This window comes from Cavia porcellus, unplaced genomic scaffold (assembly GCF_034190915.1).
Source record: "Cavia porcellus strain 051 isolate PalLab524CR breed Dunkin Hartley unplaced genomic scaffold, mCavPor4.1 scaffold_16, whole genome shotgun sequence".
In the NCBI taxonomy this organism is placed as follows: Eukaryota; Metazoa; Chordata; class Mammalia; order Rodentia; family Caviidae; genus Cavia; species Cavia porcellus.
The window spans coordinates 55083456-55102103 of record NW_026947499.1 but is presented as its reverse complement, the minus strand read 5'-3'; the positions used below and the strand labels follow the sequence as shown (position 1 = coordinate 55102103).

General features: G+C 44.1%; 1 protein-coding gene across 9 annotated transcripts in view; it reads right to left on the bottom strand.

Annotated features, from left to right (window-relative positions):
• The window catches only part of Katnip (katanin interacting protein), a 193377-nt gene that overhangs the window by 160574 nt on the left and 14155 nt on the right, over positions 1-18648 (bottom strand). For 7 of the 9 annotated variants that reach the window (XM_063226709.1, XM_063226710.1, XM_013141984.2 and 4 more), the window contains one exon: positions 12173-12228. The exons of 1 other annotated variant lie outside the window; for it this stretch is intronic. In XM_063226709.1, coding sequence (XP_063082779.1) covers positions 12173-12228 — 56 coding nt within the window. Of the gene's footprint in view, positions 1-8413; positions 8626-12172; positions 12229-18648 lie in introns of those variants that run through there. One more of the 9 variants, XM_063226707.1, reaches the window with a different exon arrangement.

The window sequence follows — 18648 nt, the reverse complement described above, 5'->3', positions numbered from 1 at the left end:
ACAGGAGGATATGTGTTGGTGATGTATAAATGCTACACCATTTATATAAAAGACCCATGCACCTGTGCATGCTGCCATCTGTGGGGGTCCTGGGAACAAGCTCTGTGGATTGAGGGAGGTTTTGTATAACAGAGGTGGGGAGGAGGAAACATAATTACTTCTGTGGGTTCTAATAGAATCCAACCATTGTGTTTTTCTTCCTCTGATGTTAGTTAGCATTTTTTTTTTTTTTTTTTTTTGCAGTACACAGTGTCTGCATTCCTTGTGTGGAGCTGGTACATGTTCATAACACATCTGAGTTTCTTTTTTACCTATCTCTTGATCCCCTCCCTTATTTTTCCTTCTTTCTTTCTTGTTTGCAGAACACAGTGCTTTGCATTCCTTGTGTGGAGCTGGTACATATACATGACCAGTTCCAGTTCCCTTTTTTATCCCCTACAACCCAACCATTGTTAACTGCACCTAGCTGGGGGAGGGGAAAATCAGACTCCCTCCATTTGGCAGATGAAAAAACTAAAGTTGACATCATCTGGCTCTTGATGTTTCTGCCTTTCTGTGTTCCTCCCTGGCCTTGTGGTCCTCCTTTGTAGCTATGATCCTGCAGCGAGCTCCTAAGGAGAGGAGAGTAAGTGACATGCAGGAAAGCCAGCTGTGCTTTTATGCCCTACTCCTTCACCTCACTGAGTCCTCTGGACACTGCCCCATGTTACCGATCATGTTCATGTCAGAAGGCAGGCATGCTGGGGCAAGCCTGGAATCCCAGTATTTGCAAGGCTGAGGTAGGACTGTCATGAATTTGAGGCCACTCTGGACTATGTAGTGAACTACACAATGATATCCTATCTAAAAAAATTTTTAAAAATAAAGTACATGTCAAAAAGGTTAAGGACATGTCTAAAAGTTCCAGCTACCCCCCAAAATGACCCTTGCTCTTGGCTCCTGTTCAGGTAGTACAAAGCACAGCTACTGGCTTAGCCCTGTAGTTCTGTGCTGTGAAGTAGGTTGCTTACTGCTCTGAGCTTCAACAAAGACAATGAAAAACAAAGTCACTTTTTAAAAAAAATCAGTACTGGGGATAGAACTCAGGGTCTAGACATTAAGTTAAAACCCCAACACCTTTCTTATTTTTTATCTTGAGACAGGGTCTTGCTAAGCTACTAACTTGCCCAGGTTGGGCTCAAACTTGGGATCTGCCTACTTCAGCCTCTCAAGAGTTCTGGGATTAGCTGGGATAACAGGTGTTCAGGTGTATGCTACCACATGTCATATGAAATCTATTGTTTTGTTTTGTTTTTTGAGACAGGGTGTCACTATTTACTTCAAGCTGGCCTTGAAATCACTATGTAGCCCAGGCTTGCCTCAAACTCTCAGCAATCCTACTGCCTTTGTTTTGTGAGTACTGGGATTAGAGAGGTGCACCACAAAGTTTGGTTTGAAATCCAGTTTTTTTTTTTTTTTTTTTTTTTTTTTTTTTGAGATGAGGTTTTGCTATGCAGTTCAGACTGGCTTAAATTATTTAGCCCAGGTTGGTCATGAACTCGTGGTGATCCTCCTGCCTCACCCTCCTAAGACGTAGGCACATGCTACACCTGGTCTGAAACCCACTTTTAATGATTTGTCACTTTTACTGCTCCTGCCACAAGGTGGCCATGCTGTGAACAGCAGCTTCTTGGTTGCCCACCATCTTTTGCCCTTCCTCTGGCAGAAGTATCCTTTGGGAAGGTGCTCCTCTCTGATCTTATTAATGTGGGACTGATACACAGACCCTAGTTCCCAGGATGGTATCAGTCTGGCTAGTGAGTCTCAATCTGGGGACTCAACTAAATGTCCTGCTTGGCCACAGAAGCAGGCAGTCTAGTGGGAATGAGCTGGAACACCTGCATCTAGCGATACTTGATTTTGCTCACCATGAACTTTTCAGCAACATTAGCCAACAAATTTCCTTTTTTGCTTAACCTGGTATGAGAAAGGTTTCTATAACGTGAGTGGAGTCTAGGAGACATAACCTGTGAACCTCACAAGTTGAAGTCATAGAGCCACTAGCTCTTGCCAGACCTGGGGGACAGGGAAGGTCTTTGAGGTCCAGAGAAAAATGAGATTGTCCTGGTCAGTGGTGACAGCAGGACTGGCGCCCACATGGTCTGGCTTTCCTGAAGCCCTTGCCCTCCACGGGTGTCCCCATACGGAGGCATGCACAGCTCATGTAGAGCTCCTGTCCTGGAGATAAACCTTTTGTGATTAGCATGCAGGAACCTCTTTTCAGATCACACCATTCTTTTTTCTAATCACATTCCATACTCCATAAAGTGCTTTTTCTAAGAGTGGAGAGAGAAGGTGAAGGGGGACACTTTAAAGGCTATTTCATACCTAAGATCCGAGGACAGAGAAAACTTTTTATGATGCTCTGTTGAAGGGCACATTTTATCCAAAATGGACTTGGGAAACGGAAGCTGTCAACATTATCTCCTCCTAGTCACAAATTGCAACTCTCTGATGAGTTTTTCCTAGAGTTTAATCTTGTGCTAGAAGCTAAGCAGATACCAGGAAGGTTTTAGACATGTCAAATTCCTTCCTGGCATTTATCAGAAATTGATTCTCTTTGCATTTCAAGGCTCTAGCTTTGGCCTTGCCATTGTTAAACTTGGGTTTCAGGTACTGTGCCTGTGTGCATGTCTCCGGCTGCTCCCAACTTGCTTGCAGGGGTTGTGAAGCAGGCTAAGAATTCAGATGCAATGAAATTCCAACCAGAAGGGATGATGTGTCATTTCTGATTGCACCAAATGCAGGAAGAATAGTGGCCCAAACTGTGCCCTGCTCACTCGCTCTTTCCTTTTCTTTGTTTCTTTTCTTTTCTTTTTTTCTCTCTTTCTTCAAGGTTTCACTATGTAGTTCAGGGTAGCCTTGAACTCACAGTGATCCTCCTGCCTCAGAGTGCTGGGATTACAGGCAGGCACCACCATGCCTGATGCTCTGCTCTTTCTTGGCAAGACTTTCATCCTGCCCCTGTCCCTGTCCCTCACCTGGCTTTTAAGAGATTAGCTTTTCAGACAAGTTACATTGCCCTTGTGAGTCCTAAATTATAAATATTCAAGATTTATTGAGTTCTGAGTAGGTGCAAGGCACACATGAACCCACTGAATCTATGCCAAAAGTCTGGCACGGGTTCTGTATTATCCTCTTCCACTGAAGAAGCCAGTACCTGGGAGGGTAAGTCACTTGCCTGACTGACAAAGCTAGACTAGGGATCCAGGCTGCTTGTTTCCAGGGTTCACAGGCTCAAGTACTTTGCTTTCCTTTTTCTAACCTTACTTAGTGCCTTACTCTCCCTGCATAGGTCAGAAGTTAACCAAGTTACCAGGCATTCCACTCTCCATGTTCTCAAAGATATAGGCCAAGACCTCAAGAAGCAGCAAGACTGACCATGAAAATTTCCCAACAGGGGATCCACTTAGCAGTTGGACCTAAAAATGGATTTAGGCCTTCTTTGCCCAGAAATATGAACAAATGGCTTCGTTCCAGTAAAAGTGCATATTTGGAATGTCAGCTGTCATTATAGTGGTCTTGTAATATAATATTATTAGCTTGCATTTTTTTTCTTCCTTTTAAAACATCTTTGTCCCTCAGGGGTGATGGAACTTGAACCCAGGGCCTCATGCAGGCCAAGTTCATGCTCTATCACTGAGATACATGCTCAGCCTAAAAAACTTTCAAATAAAGTAACTAAGATCTAGTAACCATATGAGGGACAGCTCCTAGTCCCCCATTAGACCAAAGATGCAAGAATCCTGAGAACTAAATCCATGAAGAGGACAGAAGTCCTATGGTTTGCTTCCTAGTGGAATCCAAGCCTCACAGAGTCAGAGTCCCTCTGGCCTCTCATGATCAGCCAAGATGGGCGCTCTGAGCTCAGGGTGAAGGGAACTAGCTGTCAGAAATCAAAGTGCTGGACATGCCCCCAAGTCCTCCTCAAGTAAACTGCCTTGCTGTGGGATGACTTACTATGCCTTGCTATGGCACATCTACTGAAAGGCAGCAGTATGGGTACCCTGCCAGCGCCATCCACAGCTGAATCTGGCCAGCACTCTAGGAGGTGGCAAGGGACCAAAATCTCTGCCCCTTTCAGGCACCATTAGAAGATGAATTAGAAACACTGATTTAAATAAGGCATATACCTTTTGATTTATTCATCTTACTTTTAAGAATTTAATCTTTGGTTACTGCTGCACATGTGGAAAGATATCTGCTCTAGGACATTCTTTAAAGTATTCTTCACAGTATTTAAAGTAGTAAAAGACTATTAATAGCTTAGACATTCATTAACCAGGGACTATTAGTACATTTATGCAATTATTTAGCAGTATAATCTGATCTGAACTGCATGAAATGCATAACCTTTTTTTATCTCACTCAGATGAATATTCATATTTTTGCTATATATATTAACGTATTTGATTACAGGGCACTTCTCCCAGCCCACTTGGATGGTTATTATTCTCTATACCTAAAAAAAAAAAAAAAAAAAAAGAGACACATTAGTCCCAGAGGTTTTGAATAAAGGATTATATTATAGTACATCCACCATGGAGTACTATGAAGTCACTAAAGAACTGGGGCCTGCCTGAATGTCCCACTAGGGCATGTGATCTCAGCCATATTGTTAAGTGTAAAAAGAAAAAAATTCAGAAACAAAACAATGTGTACATTGCTGCTGTGTTAACGAGGTGGGAAGTGGGTGTAAGAGATAAGACATATGCTTTGTGTTGATGAATGGCTACAGAATATTTCTAGGACACATCAGTTGAGAACAGCTGGATATGGTGGTGCACATCCCTCATTCTCATAATCTCAGCACTTAGGAAACTGAGGCAGGAGGATCACCACAAATTTGAGACCAATTTGAACTACATAAAGGAGTTCAAGGCCAGCCTATGCTATATAGCAAGATGCTGTCTCAAAAAAAAAAAAAAAAAATAGGACTGGGGATTTAGTTCGGCAGCATAAGCTGCCTGGCACAAAGTCATGAGTTTGATCCCTGGTATCAAAAAAAAAGAAAAAAAAAAGAGAAATTGATTATAGTAGCAGACTATAGTAGTGCATGCTCATAATCCCAGTCTCTCTCTCTCCCCCCCCTTCCCTCTCTTTTTCTCTCTCTCTCTCTCTGCCATTTTGAGACAGGGTTTCACTATGCAATTCAAGCAGGCCTTGAACTCACTTTGTAGCCCAGGCTGGTCTGGAACTCACAGTGCTCTTTCTGCCTCGGCCTCCTGAGTTCTGAGATTACAGGCACATGCCACCACACCCAGAAATCCATGCTACTAAAGAGATTGAGGCAGGACAATTAAAAAATTCAAACCTGGGAGTGTTAGCTCAGTGGCATAAGTGTCTGCCTTGCAAGCGTGCAGTTGTGAGTTCAATTCCTGGTACGATAGAAAAAATAAAAAATTCAAACCCAATCTGGGCAATTTACTGAAACAGTCTCAAATCTAATAAAAGGTTCTAAGCAGGATTTGGGGTGCACACTGGTAATCCCTTAGGAAGGCTAAGACAGCAGGACCACAAGATCACAGTACTACACAGTATGACCCTATCTCAATCACCCCACCCCTTCTCCAAAAATAAGGCTGGACTCAAGCACGTTTTCTTTTTTGTTTGTTCGTTTATTTAAGTTTATTGGTATATCTTAGGTATGCTTAATGATCCCATTTTTATAGGGTCAAGTAGGTTTTCAATAGGATGGCCTAGACCTGACCTGGCCTGACCTGAGGCATGGGATGTAACCATTGCCTCTCTGGACAGGTTCTGGGAAGTTCTTGTGGGTTTCAAGATTTAGACAGCATCAAAGGACACATAGATGCCATGAAGACTTTGCCATTGTAGCTTTCCAAGAAGGTTCATGCTGTGTTTCCCAGATATAGTATGTGCTTTTATTTAGCTTTTATCCTTTTTCTATTTACTTGACCCAAAATCGCTCTGCAGAGCCAATTTCTCTTCCACTTCTCACTTTTACTTTCTTTCTTTTCTCTCTCTCTCTCTTTTTTTTTTCTTCTTCTTTTTTGACACTGGGTCTCACTACGCAGCTCAGGCTGGCTTCAAACTCATGGCAATCCACCTGCCTCAGCCCCCTAACCCCATGCGCCACCATGCCTGGCTCTACTTTTACTTCTTTTTTTTGTTTTTTGTCTTTTTCCTTTTTACCAGTACCGGGGATTGAACTCACGACTGCCTGCTTGCAAGGCAGGCGCTTATGCCACTGAGCTAAATCCCCAGCCCCTACTTTTACTTTCTTGAACAAACTTTGCCACTGCCTTTTGCTCATTTCATCTAATTATTTGTTTGAGACCAGAAGAACCTGGAATTCAAGTCCACAAGGAGAGGGCAGCAACCCCAAACCCAGTAACATTTAATTGGTGAGTCACTTCTTAAAAGAAGCAAGATATCAGATTACACAGACACCCAGCATTAAGTGGGGACTCCCTAGGTAATCTGTCCCTGGAGGAACTCTAACCCTCTCTCCTTTGCTGTTTCCCTAAGGCCTTGTCTCCTTTGTTGGGAAAAATGTAGGGAGCCTATTCTTGCACCAAATGTCTATTAAAAAACAGGAAGTGGGGTGTGTGTGTTTGAGTGTGAGCATAACATGTGCATGCATGCAAGGGAAAGGCTTAACATTTTCTAGGTGGGTGAATTAAATGACTTCTGCAATCTTTCACAAAGTGAGCTCAGCAGATGAGTGCACTGTCAAGAGCATTTTCCTGAATCTCCAATCAACTGCAAACGCTGACAGCCCATTATCCTGGAAGGCTCTCAGGGTGGTTTACAGAGAGGCCCTGGAGCTAGCTCATCTGGGTCCCACTTGCCTCCGGGATATCCAGCCTGAAAGCTGGAAGGAAGGCTGGAGTCCACCTAAAGTCCAGGGAGCCACAAAGGACCTTTCAGGAAGAAGTGCCACGTACTGCTGTAACATCTAGGGAGGAGTATATGCCACTCCACGAGCCCCTGCTCTGCGGGAACACACAGCTCCCAGGGATCCTAAACCCAGTGTTCAGAATTAAAGAACCAGAATTTAAAATATAAAAGAAGGCAACTTATTTGAAGGTAGGGGAGAGGGCTTAGACAGAGAGACATGGAAGATAGCTGCTCTGAATTAGTGGGGAAATACTCATAGATTTTTTTTTGGCACCAGGAATTGAACTCAAGATGTTATACCTGCCAGGCAGGCACTGTGCTGCTGAGCTACATCCCTGGCCCTACTAGTAGATTCTTCTCTGCAGGTCTTTTTATTGAGATCCTTGTCCCATTTGGCTCCTGGAATCTAACTGGCTTTCTGGCTTGGATTTTTTTTCTGTATGCTTGAGTATGGGGCGGGTGGAGGCTTATGGAAAGGCAGTTTAGGCTTACAGATTAAGTAAAGCAGCTGTTTGTGATCCTTATGACCTTCCAGGTCTTGAGTTTCTTCCCTATTTTTTTGGTCTTTTTCCTTTTTATCGGTACCAGGGATCGAACTCAGGACTGCCTGCTAGCAAGGCAGGCGCTTATGCCGCTGAGCTAAATCCCCAGCACCTTGAGTTTCTTCCTTATTCTTTGCCTTTGCCTTTCTAATTGCTCCAGTCTAGCTGCAGAGGTCACAGGCTACCTTAGAAGGATTTTCTATTAATTTAATAAAGTTCAAAAAAGCCTTCATTCTATCTTTTCCCTCCTACAGGGGCCCCTGTTCTTACACTGCCCCCTCCCTGTTACTCTCTGTTCAATGCTAGACACTCCAAATTATGTGACACTGATATTTAAGGAATGGAGACTATGGGTCAGGTACTATTCGAGGTACTTCAATCTGCACACCAGCTCTCCAACGTGTGCCTTATTAAACAAGGTGAGAGAGGTTAAGAGGGGCCACACTGCTGAGATTTGCCCTGCTTGACTCCAGGACCTGCTCTGCAGTGCTCTGGGCCCATCACGGGTATTAATCCAGGATGGCTGCCTCTGTTGCTGTGTGAAGTAGCAAGTTATGTCCCCAGCACAATGCCTGTGACCTCTACCTTGGCCTGGGCACCAGTGTGGACACTGGCTGTTGGACTGATGATATATAAAGATTTTTCTCTCCTCTTGATTTTTTTTTTTTTAGCACTGTATGATAAGCTTGCTTCCTAATGATTTTTGAGTAAACTACAATGACCACAATTTCAAAATCATCAATAATTCATGACCAAGGGCCATAAACACTATATAATCTCTACAGGCAGGAACCATGAATACTTGTTAGAGATGAGGTTGAGAATATTTTAACCAGCTGAACTGAAAGTATTTACTGACTTCAAGCCAAATGTCAAAGTGACATTTTTCAGAAATGACTGTAACACTTACACAGCCTCAGCTCAGTCTACCTCTTCTGCAAAGTCTTTCCCCACCCCTGGTACTTTACCTGGGGCTCCTCTAGGATGATCATCCATTCTTTTTGTGTGTGCTGGTGCCTGTTGGGGGAGAAAAACAGAGGGGCCCTGGAGGGCAGGAGGGTGGAGACTGTGAAGGAAGCACCTAGGCTGAGAACAGGGGTCTGGGCTGGGCTGGGCTGGGCTGGCGGTGCAGCTTAGTGGAGAGTGCTTGCCTAGCTTTCCAAGGAGCCCTGGGTTTTATCTGAAAGACAGAGAAAGAGACAGACAGAAGGAAAGAGAGAGGGTCAGAAGGAAGAGAGAGAGAGAGACAGACAGACAGACAGACAGAGAGGCAGACAGGAGACAGACAGAGAGAAGCAGAGAGACACACAGAGACAGAAAACACATCACTACCAAATGATGCTCAGATGCAATGACTGTTAGCCTTCACAGCAGTTGGCTTCTTCCCCTGCATAGAGGGGAACCCGCAGTTAAAGAGCTGCATAGATGGGAGCTGGGGAAACAGCTCAGTGGGGGAGCACTTGCCTCACAGAGGCCATCTCCAGCAGCACAGAAAAGAAACAGGAAAGAGTCAGAGCTTATTCCAAGCACCGGAAGCACTTGTTCTCCCATGGCCATGCAAGGTACTGCTTAGAGAATTAAAACGTTCTGACATTGAGGTCACACCCTCAGAGATTCTGACTTTTGACTGGTTTGGAAAGTGACCTAGATAGCTGGGGAGGACCTGGTGCAGGGCGTGTGAGTCAGATGTGAAGTGCCTGCACAGGTCCACCACTGTGTGCCACTGCAGACCCGCTATCATCAAACAGGTGGGGGCAGGGACGCAAACTGGCGGTCCACCTAAAGGGAGCAACCAAAAACGTTCAGAATAAAGATAAAGGTAGTTCAGCAGCACAGTGTTTGTCTGGCAAGTACAATGTCCTAAATTTGATTACTGGTACAAAAAAGAATAAAGATAAAGCAAATGGGGGAAAAAGAAAAAATGGGGATGCCACAGTAACAATGGATATTGCCCACTGATAGGAATGAAGACTTAGTGTTTTTTTACTTTTCAAAAGAAACCAAAAGTCTACATTTTTATGGGAAATGTCCCAATACTTAGGTGGACTGTTACTTTTTAATAAAAATTGTAAGAGGGCTCTGCATAGTGGTGCACTTCTGTAGTCTCAGTACTTAAGAGGCTAAGGCAGGAGTATCATGAATTTCAGGCCAGTCTGACCCTATCTCACTATCAATCTCACTGTCAATCCAAAAGAGGTTTGGTACCCAACCCAGGATGAAGATCACAAGTTCATGTGGTAGGGAGTGAGCCGCCTGGTCAACCTCACTGCCTGGGGAACATATTGCCTATCTCCAGCTGCTAGTTCCAACCAGCTCTGGGAAACACTTGTTTTTTCCTTGCCTTGCAGGGTGACATAGTTTGATCTATACCTGGCATCCTGTGTAAGGCATACAGTGCCAGGAAGTCCAGATTTCACAGAGGAGAGGAGAACAGTGCAGCCAGAGGAAGTGGGTGGAAAGGCGCGTTACAATATATCAAATGAGAAACCTGGCAGCCTGCTACTGGGGTTTGGCTTTTTCTCTTGTTTTTTTGGCCAAATGAAAGCACCCTTGAGACAATCAGCACCCTGTTTTTGGAGGGCCCGAAACCATCTGAAGTGTCTTTCAGGGTTAAACCTGGGTATTGAGATAAACAGCCTTACTCTTTGTTCTCTCTTACTTCAAATACTTTTTAGGAGAGGAACGATCTGAAACGCTCTCAGGCAACTGGCACAATGGGAGTAGCTGGGAAAGTGGCAATTAGGGGAGCCCTGTTGTCAAGGAGAAAAGGAGAGGGTAAGAGAGAGGAGGGGAGGGGAAGATCATCTCTGTTTATCCCTCACTGCCCTGTTACCTGGTCTCCCTGCTAATCTCTTACCATCAGTGAGTGGGATGCAGCTATTCTGTGACCAAAAGCAATTCGTTCCCAACTCGGGTGCTGGTCTCTACCATTTGCACCAAGGCGGCCTGCAGACATACTCACTCCTGCTCTGAGGGCTCTCAAACTGGCTGTTCTGGCCGCAGGAGAGAAAGGAGACAACAGGAGACAGGGAGAGGCTCATGGCCACATCAAGGCACAAAGGGCTTTGCAGCTCAGCCTCAGCACAGCTCCTCAGAGTCTGCTGGGAGCCAATGCAGAGGAAGGCAGTGTCCTGACACAAGAAGAGAAAGCGCAAGAGCCAATCTTGTGGAGATCTGTGAGCTCCTGGACCCAGCTGAGCCCGACAAATTATACCATCTCAATCAAAAGAGCTAATGTAAGCGCTGATGAGTTTTAGGACTGCTGGGTATTTTTGATAAGCCATATACCTTTATTCCCCGACATCTGTATGCCAATGTAGCACTAAATAAAAGTCCAGTCTAAACTCCCATGAGCTTCCACTTGTTCAGAAAGCCCTGTGGTAACCCAGGAATCTATGCTACCATGTCCCACGCCAGTTAAGGGTCTGATCTTGCAACTTCCCTTATTCGTGACTCTTGAACTTTGACCGTATTGCTTCCTTAGCCTGGAAACTGACACTCGTCATTCTAGAGAAAGCCTGCACTTAAACTTTTCTTTCTTTTTTTTCCTCTCATCTTTTGTGAAAAGCCTTTCTTGATAATGCTGGAAGAGTTAAGTACACTGGATTTTTCTTTTTGAGTGTATGCTGAAGACTGAACCCAGTGCTTCACACATGCTAGGCAAGCACTCTACCATTGAGCTACATCCTGACTTCTTTTTACTTTATTTTGACATACATCTTGGAAGTTGTCTAGGCTGGATTCGAACTCATGATCCTTCCACTTTACCCTCTAGAATACCTGGGATTATAGGTATGTACCACTGTGCTTGGCAAGTGCCCTGTTTCTGCATTATGACCCCATCCTTTCTGTTCTTCTGTGATGGCACTTAGCCTGCTGTATTGTGACGATCCTGTTGTGCCTCTCCTCTTCACATACAGTGGGTGCACTGACTATGTCTCACATATCCCTTATGCAGTTTCCCTGGTGCCTGGCACTGAGCGTGCGGGCTCGAAGAGTAGGTTTTAAGAATAGTCTTAGTATTTAGCAGCTCTTCCCCTCAATAGGTGAAGCGTCTTTCCTCACCCTCCTCTCCTTTTATTAATTCCCCACCCCTTGGACGGCTGACTTTGTGATTTGCTTTGAAGCCCTTGGACACAACTGAGCCTGACAAATGTCCTTTCACTTACAAAGAGACAAAAGACAAAGGAGACACTGTGCACATTGTTTTGTTGTCAGTGCAAGACTCAAGAGGTCCTGCAGCTGCCACTCTTGTGCTTTTGAACCCAGAAGCACCATGTGGGCAAGCCTAGCTTGCATCTTAAGACGCTGACAGACAATGGGAATCAACCTGACTGATGACCAGCCAGGTGCCAGGTGACACAGCAGTCAACTGCTAAACATGAGGGGGCTCCAAATATGAGCAGGAGAGCCTGGGCCATCAAAACAGCAGAGGGAATCCCAAACTGCTGATCCACAGACTCTGAAACTAAACATATGGTTATCGTTTTCATGAACCGAAGTCTGGAGGAATACGTTACACAAAGCTAACTGACACGCTGAGCAAGACCTTGTCAGGATAAGTGACAATGGACAAACTCTGCTGCCAGTTATTTCATCCAGGATTCAAGCCTGGAATTCAGAAGGAAAAGAAGAGGAGGTCTGAGAATCCTTATTCACCACCCGGGAGCCCCCAGTTGTTTCAAATAGAGTCACCTCTTCCCATCCCTCACCAGGGACAAATTTACCTCCTTCTTCTCCTGTGAGCAGGACTGGCTTTTCTCAGCCTTTCGCAGAGTTTGACCTGTAGTGGTTCAAAAGCACAAGCAGAGATTAAGGCTGTTTTGGAACAGCAAGTTTATCACTGCAAAAGTTTTTTATTTTCAAACTGAATAGACAGGACCAATCATAATCAAATGATTTTAAGAAAATGTAGCCTATTATTACAATGGGAAAATGACACACATTTGAAATACACCAATGGCAAAGAAAACGGTAATTCATACACTCATGTTATTTGACTGTAATGAACAAAGCTCCAGCCCTTTAATCTGGAACATTATCAGCACTCTAAAAGGGCTGACGGACTGTAGTTTTCCCAGTTGAATTACATTTGTATTAAATTGTTTGGAATTATATAAAATGCCTTCCACAAAAATGCCTTCCACTGTGCACATACACATAAACTCTGACGAGTGCCTACCAACGCACTACACCAAACCCCCACTCTCAGAGCACAGGTGATGGTGCAGAAGTGAATTAGTGGTAATCACCCACATTTCACATAATGGGGCAATTTCAGAGAGAATTGTTGCTTTTCTCAGAAAACCTGAGGACTAATGTTTGAAAGTATGCATAAATTCAACAGAGAGACATCATGTTTAAATATGCTATTCCAGATGCAGTTTTCACACCTCTTATGGATTGTCCACTACAAAAGAATACCTTGATGAAGATTACTAGATTGCTGTGATTCTAAAATATAAAACTGGAGCCACCATATATTGTCAGTGTCGCTCCTACACTACCGAATCTCACTCCCAAGTGGCTGTGAAATGCCACGGCCACATGTCCCAGCAGGTAGGGGCACTTAGAAGGCTGAAGCAAAAAGTGACAAAATAGCTAGAGGCAAAATAGCTAGGGACCAAGCCTCTGGGGAAAGACTTTTGTCTTTGGATGAGGTCACTTCTGGTGGGTCTACACGTGTGTGAGGAGCAGAGGAGAGATCATAGCTGGTGATAAAGCCCAAAAAACTATGCTTTCGCCAAGAAAGTGGGAATAGGGAAACAGCAGAATCCCAAGGATGAACCTGTGGCAACAGGCAAACTCTGGGGTCAACACAGAAAAGGACTGCAGAGGGAGGGCAGATGGAGAACTTGTAGGGTAGTGTGAATTATACGGCATCATTGTATGGTGGGTATCTTTTTTAATCATCTGATGCTACAGTTTGAATCCTGAACGGCCCCCAAAGGCCCATGTGTTAAAGGCTTGGTCCCCAACCCATAATGCTGCTCGGAGGTAAAAGAAATGAGGAGGTGGGGCATGGTGGAAGGAAAATGAGCCATTAGGGGCACGCTCTTGCAGGGGACTGTAGACCCTGGTCTCTTCTCTTCTGTCTTTCATTCCGGCTGTCAGATGACTGCGTTTGCTCTACCATGTACTCCCTCCAAAATGTGCTGCTTCATCACAGATCCAAAAGCAATGGGCTAACTGAAACTCCCTAAACAGTGAACCAAAATAAACCTTTCTTTATGTTGCTTATCTCAGGTATTTATTACAGTACAGAAAGCTGACAACACCTCTGCTTAGCTCACAATGACACTCTAAAGTCCCTTCTCGTTTCCTTTCCTCCCTGCTTACAGGGCAGGATATAGGGCAGTCGTGACTGTACTTCACTCTAAGCCTCAATCCTCAATGCTGTATGGGGGATGAAGTCCTGTTCCAGCTATAGTCAATTGAAATCCCAGTCCAGGAATATGGTATTGGTTTGAGACAGAGAAGAGAGAGGGTCAGGGCTAACCCTATGTGTAAGCTGTGATACTGTGAGTAGCCCCCAGGCACCTGCTTTAAGACAGACAGAAATACCAGGTTAACAGGACAGAAGGAACTGACCTAAAATTCACCACATACCTACCGTTGTGAACCACAGACACTTACTTAGAACCACTTACTTTTAGTGTGGACATTGTTTTTCACCTTAAGAAAAAACTTAAGATTTAGGAGTGAAAAAGAACTCAGAACAGTGTGCCACTTTGGTGTGGGGTGCTGATAGTGGAGAAGGTTGTATTTGGACATGGGGGATATTTGAGAACTTTGTACTTTCTGCTCAGTTTTGCTATCAGCTCAAGACTGCTCTAAAAATAAAGTTTATTAAACATACACAAAACAGAGTCTAGGATTTAAGGACCAGGGGATTTGGTAGTCATTGGGACAAGGTGATCATGACCTCCTGACTGTGGGGCATGAGCTACAAAGAACAGCTCCTAGACAGCCTCAGCTACACCTGCTCTGGCTGTCCAACCTAAGGCTGGCCAAATACTGTGATGTATCAGGTAATCAATCATCTACACAATGCAGTCAGAAGATGGAACAGAGCTAGAAGGGACAGTGCAGGCTGTCCCTGCTAGAAGTGACAGAAGCAGTACCAAGGGAAGTGAGATACTAGAGCACCCAGCAGGGACCAGAGCCAGGGAAGGGAGCCGGTTGTGGGGGAGGGCATTGAGCCAGTCCAGGAGCTGACATGGCCACCCAGGTCTGGGTAAGGCCCTTCCATTGCTGGTCACACTGACTCCTGAGGATCTGGTCTTGGAGACAGCTGACCAACCAAAAAGCACCTTAGATGAAGTCACTGAATTTCTCTGGGCCATGGTTGCCTCCAATTTTTGGTCTGTCTTAATTGAGAGTAATACTGAATTATTTTTGGGTTTGCTTTCCATCTCCCAAAATTCTGTCACACCAATAAAGCACAGTAAAAAACAAAAACAAAACACACACACACACATTAAGGTGGACCATAAAAATGACATATTAATACAAGGAACACATAGCCTAAGTACTGATATTTAAAAGCAAATCTCTCTACTGGAGTTAATTAAAATCACCTTTATTCATTAAATTGGAAAATAATTTGCTTATTTTCTGATGAAGATAATTCGCTTTAATTATGAGTATTTGTTATTCAGCCTCCCTACAAGACTGGCTGGCCCTGTCCTTGCACCCACACCTGAACCCTGGGGCCTCTCTCTCTCCCAGGTAGTTTGATATAGACAGCTGCTTCTTGCCAAGCACAGAAGAGATGTAACCAGGCTCTACCATGCCTGTCTCCTGCACTTAGCATCTCCGAGCATCTTCCTATCTATTTCATTTATTCTCAGAACAGCTCAGGGAGAGAAGTGGAAGAAGGTGACATTAATATCCATATATGCTGCTTGCAAAATTAAAGGGATGTTGCTCTGCATATTGCAAGGTGACCTGCCTGCATCAGCTATGAAGCAATAAATAAGACTGGAGTAAATGACACGTGTGTAGTTTGCTGTATAGAACAGATATGTGCCTGGGGAAAATAAAGAAGTGAATGCATTAAAGTTTTGTAAAGATAATACTATTCTTCTACCTATGATTTCAGGAAAGCTTTATCTGCACTTATGCTTTATGTTTAATGGTTAGAAGGTTCTCACACTTCAGTTTTACTTTGCTCTAGACGCAGCTAATATTCATCGCTGTCATTTAGAGGGGAGTCACATCTTCCAGGGATGTTAGTTTCTGATGTCATCAGACAAAGGAAAATCAATGTCAAAATTACCCTTGAAAAAGAGCCATAAGCCACCCTGTCTTAGTCACTTGCTCATCGTTGGGACACAACACTCAACACTCACAATTTAAAGGAAGAGAGGTTTATTTTGGGTTAGTTTTTAGGGGACTCAGTTCATGGTTTACTGGCTCCAAAACAAGAAGGCCATGGTGGAAAGGTCTGGGGGAAGAAAGCTGCTCATGTTATGGCAACCAGGAAGCAGCGAGTGACAAGCAGCCAGAGATAAGAACACATCCCGCCCAGACCATGCCCCCAGTGACTTACCTTCTAACAGCAAGTCAGCTATAAGCACTCCCATTATCCAATCACTTTCCAAAAGCCCCAACTCTGAATAAAGGATACGTCCAAGGGACATTTAATCTAAACCATAATACACCTGTAAGTTATAAGGTATAGTATGCACTTTTTCAGATTCACTGTTGACTAATATGTGTGCGTAAAAATTGGTGACTGTGAACATGTAGAGCACCTGATAAAAATCTATATGTGACATGTGATTTACACTATTCCTAAACTATTCATGAAGTTAAATGCTTCGTTGATGTAGTGTCTCTGTCTTGGGCACCTGTATATGGCCTTTTCCTGGCACAGGCATCTTGTCCTGCATCCTCACAGCCACTCCTTTAGACCAGGTCAGTAGAGTTTTTCTGTCAGCAGCCAGACAGTAAATATTTTGACTGTGGAGGCCATAAGGTTGTAAGACCAGAAGATCTCTGGTACAAATATTCAGCTCTATCATTGTAATGTGAAAGTACCATAAACAATATATAAATAAATGACTGTATTCAAATAAATGACTGTGCATGACTAAGTTCCAATAAAACTTTATTTGCAAAAGAGGCACCAGGCCAGGCCAGATTTGGGTCTTTAGTCTGCTAACTCTTGCTTTTTAAAAAATTTTACGTATTTCTTTATTTATTTATGTTTGGGAGTCAAAACTCTTAAATGAGTAGTATTATTTTCATTGGTATAAACCAATGAAAAAATGAGAATTTAATAAAGGAAGAGTGATTGATCTGTTTGGTCAGAAGAAAGTAGCATGTTAAGTACTATGGTGCAGTGCATTCCTGGTTGCTGCCATCATTATCATCATCATCATCACCATCACTGTCATTATGATTGCCACCACCATCTCCATCATCACCACTGCCGTCACTACACTGCCTCTTCTGTGGGACCTCACCTTTAATCATGGTTGACTATGTTCCAGGCCTTGGGTTCCAGGCAAAGTACAGAGGGCACCTCATTTACTCCTCACAGCTAGGCTAGTCCACATGTCACAGGGGAGTACTGAAACCCAGAGACATCAGGAAACACCCCCCAAATCACATAGCTGGTGGACAGCCAGATCCGAATCTGCACAATCTAGCTCCAGAGGTCTGCTCTCCTAACTACTGGGTTACACTGTTCCTTGGCCAGGTCCTTAAAGCCCAGCACAAGAAGCAAGACAGCACAAGAACATGCTGGGGAGAGTCTGAGTTAAGAAACACTTTCTGTGAAAGGCTTTTTAATGTGCCTTGGGCTCCCAGAGCAATTAATAAGGAGATTAGAAGAAAATGATTCCCCACTGGAGATGGAGCTCCCTTCCAGCCAGATGGCTTTACTGAGAAGATCTGAAATATGGTAAGAAGCATAAAATGTTGAATGCAGAGAGGCAGGCTTGACATTAGGCACTCACTCCCATGTGGGCTTTGGAGAGGAAAGGACTCAGCGGTAACTGCAAGCACAGAGATCCTGTACAGAGGCTCCCATCACAAGGTCTGTGGAGCAAAGAATCAATGATGTGTGCCTGTTGGAGTGACTTCCACCAGTGACTTAAAGGACAGGCAACTTATTTCTTCTGTTGTCCAAATATGAGGGCTCAGGTTATACTCATTTTATGTATCTATATAATTTAATTACACGACAAATATCCTAGAGAGATATACCACTTCCTCTCACCTATCAGGCTGGCAAAAATCCAGAGGTTTGATAATACACACTTAGCATGACACACTGCTGGGTGGAGCACAGAATGGTGCAACTCATTTGGAAAGGATGTGGTAACATAGTTCAAAAGCAAAAATGCAAATCCCTTTGCACTACCAATAACACCTGCTAGGGATGTGCTGTGAAGAAACAAGTATGCAAGGTATTTATGGTATCATGATTGCAGCAGCAAACACTACAGCATTTGCAGCAGCAAAACCAGTTGGTCCATTGTTAGCGAACAGTTGAATAATATGTGGATCCACACCTGGAATGGATAGCTGCAAAGCTGGAAGATGGAATGAGCAAGCTCCTTATATTTTGCTCCTTAAAAGATAGTACTTTTCAGGGCATGGTGGCCCATGCCGGGAATCCCACCACTCTGGGAGGCTGAGGCAGGATCATAAGCTCCAGCTCAGCCTGAGAAACTCATGAGGTAGATCATGTAGGGATGGAGAGCTCGGTAGATAGGGAAAAGATAGATTGAAGGCTTCCTTGAGCCTTATTAAAGGTTAATAAAGAATCCTTCTGAGGCAGCTTGTGCCTCAAGTTAGACTCAAGCAATTAGAAAGACACAGGCAATGAAAGAAGAAGAAACCAGAGCCTGGAAGGTCCCAGATAGCATGATTAACATGAGAAGCACACATCTCCCCTTTACTTAATCCTTAAACAACCTTTCCACAAGCCACCCACCTGTCCACTACCAAAGGACAGGGCCACAAGCTGTCCAAGAGGAGGACCAAAGACAGCCAGGGAGCCCATTAGATTCCAGGAGCCTCCAGAGAGAGAAGGAGCCCAGTAAGTAGAGCTGGAGACCAAAGCCAGAGATAGTTCACTTTCTAATACTCCCTATGCCCAGGGTTCAAATACTTTCAATACTCCCTATGCCCAGCTGACTGTGATCTCTCTTCCCCCTTTCCCACCTTCAAATAGTCTTTAACTTTA